Below are 9,890 nucleotides of genomic sequence, written 5' to 3'. Positions count from 1 at the left end.
TCGGGTCCATGCGGAATCCGAATTATCTTGTTTAAGCATTCCAGAGGAGGTCTACACACCTCAAAGTGTAACATAGGGTGACCTTAGTCAAACCCATAAATCTTCTAATCGCGTAGCTTCCTCAGCTACCCCAAAGAACACCTTATATGGTACCACTCGCCGAAACCATGCTTTCAGATTTTACAATCCTAAAATTTCACAAGCAATGTCAAATGGCGAGCACTAAAGCACAATTAAATCTCTCTTACTTAATTTCGAAGTCGACAGGTCTAAGCGAGGAATTTCATTCCGCTGTTCAGTAGATTAAGTAGCTGAAGATCCACTTTTCCTTGACTCATACCCCAGAGGCACGAGAAACGTCAACGAGTTGTGCTCGACAGGATCTTCCCGAAATAATGATTCAAATTCCTCGAGAGTTGTCAAATGACATTTCAAGTCAAGACTAACATGAGAGCAACAATTAACACTACTCAACAATCAAAAGAAACTCACAAGACAATTTCCATGTCCAAACATCCACTATGCTTATAGGGACCTAAAGTTTGTCGTTCACGTACCTTTTCCTTTTTACTTTTACCTCATACTGGGCCCACATAATCTTTCTCGCAGTCTGTGCACTGTGGAGGAGCTTTGGGTGGCAATACTTGTTCAAATTCCAAGAACAAATAAAAGGATGAACAGTAACTGGACTCGATAAAGATTACAAGACAGATGCAACATCGAGTCCTACCAACAATATTTCAATGAACAGGATTCACATGATTATGCACAATTTGGAAGTGAATCCATAAACCAATTCACATAATGTATAAACATATAACAGTTGGACTTGAAAAGAAGTTAAAACAAATCACAACAATCGAGTCTGTGGAAGTAATCAAGGGAACTAGACTCGACAAGGTATCCAAAGAAGAAACAATTACCAAGTCCAACACCAATAGCAATGAGCACAATTTTAACGAACCGGATTCACTGGACAAGGCAATGGATCGGTAAGTGAATCCAACAATATAACCACAATTTCAATTTCTAAGACAAGTCGGAACATAAGTCAACCTTTCGAAGAAGGGATAACGATTTTCGTATTAAGGAATCCAAAAAGAAAACAAACAATAGTTCCGACTGACAACAAGTCAAAGTTTCGGAGAATAACTCCAGAGTCATTTATTTGTCGCAAGTAGTAGTCAATAATTAACAACTTTCAACCGCGATATACATTAGGGGGATCCGGTGGCCAGTCGGGCCCTAAACCGCGTGAAGAGTTGTAATTATATGAACACACACTAGCAACAATCATTTCTCACTACGAAGGCGTGAACTGGAATTTCATGGTAAAGAAATTCCTAAAATCTCCCACGTAACCGGAAATCAAGACTCTAGACAAACTTCGAAAAACTTTTTAAATTAGTACAAGGTTTTGTTCTGAAAACCTCAAATGTAAAAACCCACGTTAAGGGTAAACAACGATTTTTCAGCTAAAATTTCCCTTTTTCAGTCAAAAGTTTCTTTCCGACAAAACACATTTCAAAGTCGGTACGGGTTTAAGCACGTAAATAGTAAACACCGAAAACCAAAACTTTTGAACAGTAACGGGAGGTCAAACCTTTTCAAATGTTAGGTAGAATTTCTAACAACTTTTCAAGTCAAAGGTTCCGACTTCCGAAACACGTTCTTAAACAACCATTTCCCAAGTCAACTTTTTACCAGGACTTGGAAATTTTCACGAGCCGACAGAAACTTTTTCGGGTATCAGAGGTTTTTAAATCGTTGAAATCGAAAACTCGGAAGCATTGCTCTGATACCACTTTCTGTAACGCCCCAAGCCGCACCTCACCAGCTTGGGCACGTTACAGTGCCGCGGAGCTCTAAAATATAAACCGAAAGCTCGATTCACATTCTAGAGGACCGCTAGGCATTTCGTTAGAAAACTTTTTGCAACACACAGCGGAAGCTATCGATATTTTTGAGGTGAAGAACTAGAGTTGCTGAAATCTATTTCACTCATCCAGTACTTGGATAAGGATCACACGAGGTATGAATTTCAATGAAAGAGAATTCAACTAACTTTGACACGATGTTAAATAACCACAAGTTCCGAAACACGGAGTTCGAGAACTGGAAATCAGAATAAAGCCCAGAAGGTGGTTTACCAAACTTGTTCTGCACACCCAGCTCCGTCCGCTATTGTCCCGTCACCAGTGCACAGTACCTGCATCCATACTGTTGTAGGGGGTGAGCTTTCGTCCTCGCTGCTCAACAGGAACTCTACCTCAAATAGACTCAAAACCAATAAACAAATATTTGGGCTGCCCAGTATGAAAACATATTTAAACCAAATATTTAAAAGAACGACAAACTTTAATGTTTTTCAACTTGAAACACGATGCATGATGCTCAAATAAATACGGCGCCAAATCCAAGTATTACCTGATGGCCGGTCCCATAGACCCACTACACGACCTTACCTCAAATTAATTTATCACCAGGTAAGCGTAGCGAGAGCGTCCGCTACCTAGCTACACACACGTACCGGGCCCATTATTACGATCGGAATACCCGGACGACCGGCGTAACTAACCCTCCGGAGGTTAAGGGGATCGAACCCAAGGAAGTCAGAGCCACCCTTCGCTCTCAAGCCATCACACATTTTCTCACGGATTGGTTAGTATGCATTGCATTTTACATAACCAACCCATACCACTTATCATGCATCACATTAATAAAATATAAAAGAAACTCACAAACCGAGGAGAGTCCTGAATCCCCTACCTGGACTCCAATGCTTGCTTTCACGTACTCCGAGAGTCGCGAACCTTCTGTTCCTCGGGTAACTGGAGTCCTAGATTCCGACATTTCGATAGTTAATAACTTTTGAACAGTTAAACGAAATCTCAACGATTAATTAATCGTCCAACCAACTTTTCCTGGTTTGACCAGGAGTTGACCAAGGGTTGACCACATTTGACCATTTGACCATGTTTGACCAATCGAGACTAGTTCGATAATTAACTCAAATTACCGAACAATTACTTAAAATTGTGATATCGACTCGATATATTAGGTGCACCATAATTTTACTAAGGCCACCCAATATATACACATTTCTTTTCTTTCACTTCGCATTTTGTCATATAGTATTTACTATGGACACCCAAATCACCTGTAACCAATTCCACCCATCAAATCCATTTCCTTGACAATTCATTTTATAAACCATATTAAAAATACCCGAATAGTAACTCACAACAACTTAACAAACTAAACACACAACCAAGGAAATCTGAGCTCTACCACAACTCCACAGTTCATTTCAAATACAAACAATCGATTCCAAGCCAAAGTTTCAGTACCAGCAACAGATAAACCAACTCAAGCTACCCAAACTTCAATTCAAGATTTTGAATTATACCTTCACAACCCAACTCGGTTTTCCGGAATTCCTAGCTGAACTGGGCTAATGATGAACTGAGGATTTTGACGCCAATAACCCAGAAAGTCTCTTGATTTCTGTCCACCAACGCAGCCAAGATGAAAACCAAGCCCAGCATGACCGGAAAAACTACCGGCGTCGAGGAACACGGCAAACTCAAAATCAAACTCAGAAACGAAATCGTTAACGCGGGGTCAAAATCAAAATCTAATTATACTGGGGTGTAGAGCTTGACGAGGAGATGAATTTTCATACCACTTGCAGCTCCAACGGTGGCCGGAAATTGCAGAACTCGCCGGAGAGACTCAGACCTTCTCACCGACGTTTCTCCCTCCCCGTCCGGTGCATGGGCAGTCGAAGACCACAGGCATGACGGCGACGACAAGAGGAAGAGGTCGGTGGTCTTGAGTCGTCGATCGGTGGCCGGACGGCGTCCCTCCGGTCCGGTTTCTCTCTCGGGCCGTGCTGCTCCTCTGGTTAGAGCACCGAGCTCTATCTCCCTCTCTCTCGATCTTTCTGGTTTAATCTCACTGTTCACAGGCCTATAAAGTTGTCCAATAAATAATGGATGGCTAGGATCAAGAGGTGGAGGCGGTGGATGGCTGGGATGAAACGGTGGTGAGATCAACGGCTACGATTGCAACGCGGAAATCCTTTTTATTTAAATGAATTTCCATAATTCCCAAACTTCGGAAATTCATTATAAACACTTCGGGTGTCCGAAAAATCTTCCGAAAATTTCCACGAACTCATCGTGTCGTGTACTCTATTATCCAACTCCTAAATTGAGGATTTCTCTTAATGAAAATTTCTGAAAATATTCTTGAGCACTTTTGACAATTACCGAGATCGTAAATATATAACTTGTCAAACGATCTCAATTTAAGCTCGATGAATTTTCTGGGGCTCACATTTTTTTCCTTTTATTTGTCAATGAAGTTCTTTTTTCTTTTATGAAGTTTTGATATTTTGTGAGTGCCCCACTTGAAATCAAATCCTGGCTCCGCCACTGTGGATGACTCTGTGTGTGTGTGTATGTATGTGTATTTACTTGAATTATATATCTGGATGGTGTGGCATTGGGTGAAGTCATGATGGTGATTTTATTTGGATTATTATTTCGAGCATTTATTTATGCAGGAATACAATATATTATGTAATTGTTGATTTTATTATGAGAAAGCGTATTTGAGTCTTGGTGTAACATTTGAGTTATGTAGGACTTTTAAATGTTTCGATCTACCGATCTTGTGTCACATTAGTATCAGAGGCAATTATATCGGATGCCATAACCTTGGCCTGGTGATGGGCTACGATTCAGTTAGAGCTCTAGTCTGTCTGCCATCGTACGTCATGAGAGTAGCATGTCGGTTACTTGGGGTCATGAGTATGTATTTATTATAGAGAGAGTGTTAGGTGGTTTCTTTCTTTATTATCTATTGTGGAACATGATTTTCATATTTTGGTGTGAGTTGAAATAATATGATTTTATCACCTAGTAATGTATGTTACCTTAAAGAGGTAAGAATGTTGAGTTTTGAAAACGAGTCATTTTTTTGTAAGATCGTTATTTGGAGTTGAATGGTGATTTCTTGGCTTTAGTGTGAGTGATTTGATTTCCTTATTTAATTCCTTTTTTATTCTATTTATTGATTTTAATGTGATCTCCTGAACTAATTTGCTATGCAGGAATTTCTAGTTTATTTAGTTAATTGAAAAATGCTTTCTGTCAAGAGAAAAAAAAAAGGATTTGTAGTTGAGATTTCAATTGACGTGGTTTGTCTCAGTGATGATATTAGTTCTTTAAAAAGAAAAGGATTTAATGTTGAAATTAATCATTATGTTAATTTGTTGTCCTTGAGTCAAAAATGAGAGTTTGTGGTTATATTGATTTACTCATACGAGCTTGCAGAACCTTACCGGGTTTGTTGTTTCAACCCAGTTCACTATTCCATGGTATAGAGGTTATTGTGCAGGTTAGAATATCGAGTAACCGTGGTCAAAGCTGAGGTATACTTTCTATAGCGTGGACTTAGAGTGGTACTCTTAGTTTTAATCTCCTGCTGTGCAGTGAGAGTGCTCGGTGTGTTTACATATTGAATTGTTTTTCAGTTTAATCTGTAAACTTTCTGAAATGTAATATGTGACTCTAAAGAACGAGTCGATATTGACATAGGTGAGCTTGGTTTGTTTTGCTGCTTAGTTTAAATGAAAAATTTTCTAAGTGTTTTTCTTATGCTTGTTGTACATACTAGGGAAGTCTCCACCAGGTTTGGCACTATCAATTAAGATCCTTCAGTACTCCCCAGTACTATACCATGGGCCTGATTCACGACCCACCATGGCATGACTCGTATGGGATGTCACCCAAGCCACCCAGCGCCCGGCGCAAGGCTGGCACAGCCCATCTAATTACACAAACAAGAGAGCTGATATGGTATCAGAAGAACAACCTATGTCCCACATCGAAGATAGGGGAGACTCCTTCCCCATGCTCGAGTATATGGGCGTTAGCACAACTACCTTTGACGGGTAATAACTCCTTTATCCACTATTTACTGTATACTCTTATATATTAGTTTCTCACTCATGCATCGGAGAGGTGTAAACCATCCGGTACGGTTTACCCCTCTAACACTGTATTCTTGATTCAGGATCTAGGAGTTGGATCGGTACCCCGGACGGTATAGCATTCTGTGTGAGATACTCGGAGAAAGCCACCAGAAACATATAGTAAAATATCTAAGTGCACGTAGCCTTGCCTCAAGAGCAAGGTGAACCACTATACATGCGGTGTCATCTCTCTCTCTCTCTCTCTCTCTCTCTCTCTCTCTCTCTCTCTCTCTCTCTCTCTCTCTCTCTCTCTCTCTCTCTCTCTCTCTCTCTCTCTCTCTCTCTCCTCATCATGCTTCTTAGTTACCGTATTCTTCAACAGAAACACTTGTTAAATTATCATGTTTCGGATTTGAATTTATTTATTCAAAATTTGGGGCGTGACACTTCGGTCGTAGTGGCTAAAAGCTGTGGACGTGAGGGTGTTGGGTTAAGGCTTCAGATTCGATAGGCAGTGTATTCTTGACGAGTCCGTGGTCGTGCGACGCTTGGTTTCTCAGAGGAGTACTGCTTTACGACAGAGGCTCTGAGGAGACGTCTCTTAGCGTCACTTGGTGATTTCCAAGTTGGAGGTCAGGAGTTTCTTCTCTAGTGTTCAACGATGGTGGAGGCCAAAGGGAGGCTGCTAGAACGATGATGATGGGTTGCTCACCAGTTGGTCCTTCCAGTTGGATCTTTGGGGCTGAGTTATGGGGTGCAGGATTGGCCTTGGGCCTCAGCTTCCCTGGGATGCAGTCTGGTGGGCTGGGCCTTGGGTTGGTCCTTACCTCCTTCTCTGCCCTTTGGGTTTGGTTCGGTTTGAGCCAGTTGGGGGTGAGCCTAGTTTGTTTTGTTTTTTTTTTTTTTAATAAGTGCTCATCCCTTATTTTGCCCTGGGTCGTAGCTGTACGCTGGCTGATGAGTGACGATGCACACCAAGAGGGTCTTAGGCATCAACGCTTGTCAAGTCGGTTGCTCTTATTTATGGTTGGATAAGTGTAGGATTTTTATTTTCAACATTTTTTAATTTTATTTTTATTTAATTATTATTTTTATGGCTTTGCTTTATGCAGACTGAATCACTGAATTGTACTTTGAGATGCATCATGAAAGATTTTCGAATCCTTTTAGCTTACGGAGAGACATCATTAATATAATAAAACCTAATTTTGTTTTCTAATTAAAAAAAAAAATCGTGTCAAATGACAATTTAAGATAACAATTTCTAACATGGATAATATAAGATTGAAAATCTCAAGAGGGAATCCTGAAAAAATAAGAAAAAGGCTGGAAGCTGTTAATCAGCGTGACGGTGCATTTTACCAAATCTGCACATAGATCTGCAACTGGTACAGATGGAGTGTTCTCCTTGAGTGGGGGCCAGTAACACCTGTGCGGAAACGCGTGTGTGACGCTGTGGCAAGCCACGTTACCTAGTCTCATGATTCTCTTTACGTCGGTAATGTCCTACAAGACGTCCTAGTCAAGGGGGAGCCAGCCATCCACACATCTCAACTCAACTACATGCATTTAAGACCTCCATTCCCCTCCTCCAGAGAGTCACAGACACACTCTCTAAAGCATTTTCAACTCGAGAAAGGTATGCATATTATAGTTTTTCTGAATCTAAACTTCTGCTGCGTTTGTTATACTAATATATATGATGTTGATCGCCTGTGGGTTTGATTTGGTTAAGTAGGTACAAGAATGGATAACCAGCAAGAGGGTCATGAGCTTATATCCATGACCTACACCTGGACAATCGACAACTACTCTAAGCTCAAAACCCGGAAACATTACTCTGATGGTTTTGTCGTCGGCGATTTCAAATGGTATATATACATATCTAGCATGACATTCTCGTATACTCAATTTTGTTGCTTCTGCTTTCATATATGTATACTTGCTCACTTAATTGGCTGGTTTTGATCAGGCGGATCGTGGTGTATCCAAAAGGGAGCAATGGGAGGAAATACTTGTCCATGTACTTGAATGTTGCAGATGCTTCAAAGTTACCATCTGGGTGGCGTAGATATGCCGAGTTCTCCTTGACGGTCGTTAATCAATTTAACAGCGACAAATCGATAAGAATAGGTATTTTTCTTCTTTACTTTGGCCTTTTCTTTACATAAAGTACTATATTATTCTCTGCTGTTTATCTCGGTGAACTTGCTTAGTGAACCAAACACTCTGTACAGTAATTGGCTCATGTCTTTTTGGTTTATTAAGTTTTGTAACAATCAATCTTCTTTCAAGGACTTTTACTTGCTGATGGAAGGTTCTATTGCTCTGATTATGATCATATATATATATATGCGCTGAAATTAATTTGTTCTAAATCCAGCAACTTATTTGAGTCTTCCAAGCATACAGACCCTTTATCATGTTTTTGTATTACTTCTCTATGAGCTGTGCATTCTTTTCAATGTTTTTTGATTCTTCATATCTGGATTTACAGACACTCAGCATCAGTTCAGTGCAAAAAAAAGTGACTGGGGCTTCACATCATTCATGCCTCTGAGTGAGCTTTTTGACCCGAATGAAGGGTTTCTCGTGGATGACATATGTATTGTTGAAGCCGAGGTTGCAGTCAGTAAAGCTGACATTAAGGTTTTAAAAGACCAAGAAACTGCCTTTCTTGAGCAGGAACTTCAAAGTCAGTCTTCCGATGCGGATTCTGTGAAATATTCAGATGCTTCAACCACACATACATCACTTTGTTATGAACAGATGCTTGCTTTTCAGGATACCGCACTAAATTCTGACCCTGTTCAACCAAATGTTGATTCTGTGAAAGTTCGAAGCTTGAAAATAGAACCAAGATCTGATCAAGTGCTTCCTTACCAGGAGACTGATAGCCCAGTTGGCCCTCCCATAGTTGATGACAACGATGAAGCTCCCTCCACCCCGCTGACCCCAGTTGGCGAGCTCGTAGATTTCAGGGGAGTAGGGAAAATAGATAAAGCTTTTGTTCCACTACTGGAAGAAGTCTGTATATGGCATCCTTCGTTGATTAGCTGCCAGAGGAAAAGAAGTCGCATGTATAGTGGATGGGCATTCACAGCTTTGGGTCAACTATTGCATTTTCTGGACACTACAAAGGTTAAGGATATGATGGAGGATCCACGTGAGCATGATCCATGTGATCACCTTCAAGTTTTGTGGGAGGAGGTTGAGACCTTCAGATTCGACTTGAGTTGGCTGGAGCCTTATGTTCAATCAGCTTTGGAAATGAAGAAGTTTGGGGAGAGGGAAGGAGTAATGAAGAAACTCAGAGAGGATGTTGATGCTTTGGAAACTGAAATAAAGAGGTTAAGGGCGATGCTGTCTGTTGCTGAGGAAGATCACGCAGTTGCAAAAAGAAACCTGGCAAAGGCAGAGGAAAGCTTTGGTGAGGCAAATTTGAACAGCAAGCTCGGTTATGGGAGGCATTAGCCTTGCTGTACGTTGATATGCAGAAATTTGCAATGTGTGCAATATATCTAAAAATATGTAACTGTGTAGAGGATTGGAATCGTATGTTTATTTTTGATAATAGGAGCCATTTATATAGGGAGTTACAATGTACACAATATGTAATAGAATCCTAATACAATTGATACCTATAACACTTTTCTATTACAACTCTAACTCTAGTTTGTAGAGGCACACATTATGTCGACATCCTTCAACACTCCCCCTTGTGCCGCTCAAACTTGGTAATGACGCTTTGATTGTTGCCTCGTTAAAAAATCTTTTCAGGTAACAAAAACCCTGTAGGACAAAAATAATCATGGTCAAAGGACAAAAAGAGCACAACACGTCATTCGCTCTTCGAGATCGAACATGTAGACATCATGCCTCCCCCTGATGTCAATATCCCCCCCTG

The 9,890-nt window shown here is 40.6% G+C and overlaps 1 protein-coding gene across 1 annotated transcript; it reads left to right on the top strand.

The window, feature by feature from the left end:
• The first annotated feature begins 7,479 nt into the window (after positions 1-7,479).
• Positions 7,480-9,630, top strand: LOC112184904. Its single transcript, XM_040515556.1, has 4 exons — positions 7,480-7,622; positions 7,722-7,854; positions 7,956-8,116; positions 8,481-9,630. Exons 1-4 carry the CDS (start codon positions 7,547-7,549, stop codon positions 9,455-9,457), a joined length of 1,347 nt encoding a protein of 448 aa, XP_040371490.1. The 5' UTR covers positions 7,480-7,546; the 3' UTR covers positions 9,458-9,630.
• Positions 9,631-9,890: the final 260 nt, after the last annotated feature.

Source organism: Rosa chinensis, chromosome 1, assembly GCF_002994745.2.
Source record: "Rosa chinensis cultivar Old Blush chromosome 1, RchiOBHm-V2, whole genome shotgun sequence".
NCBI classification, from domain to species: Eukaryota; Viridiplantae; Streptophyta; class Magnoliopsida; order Rosales; family Rosaceae; genus Rosa; species Rosa chinensis.
This window is presented reverse-complemented; position numbering and strand designations above follow the sequence as displayed.

Bases quoted from the DNA above. Each gene is read 5' to 3' on its own strand.
- LOC112184904 (XM_040515556.1), top strand. From the start codon at position 7,547: ATGCATTTAAGACCTCCATTCCCCTCCTCCAGAGAGTCACAGACACAC. The intron at 7,623-7,721 runs GTATGCATATTA...TTGGTTAAGTAG, and splicing joins GCATTTTCAACTCGAGAAAG to GTACAAGAATGGATAACCAG. The intron at 7,855-7,955 runs GTATATATACAT...GGTTTTGATCAG, and splicing joins GTCGTCGGCGATTTCAAATG to GCGGATCGTGGTGTATCCAA.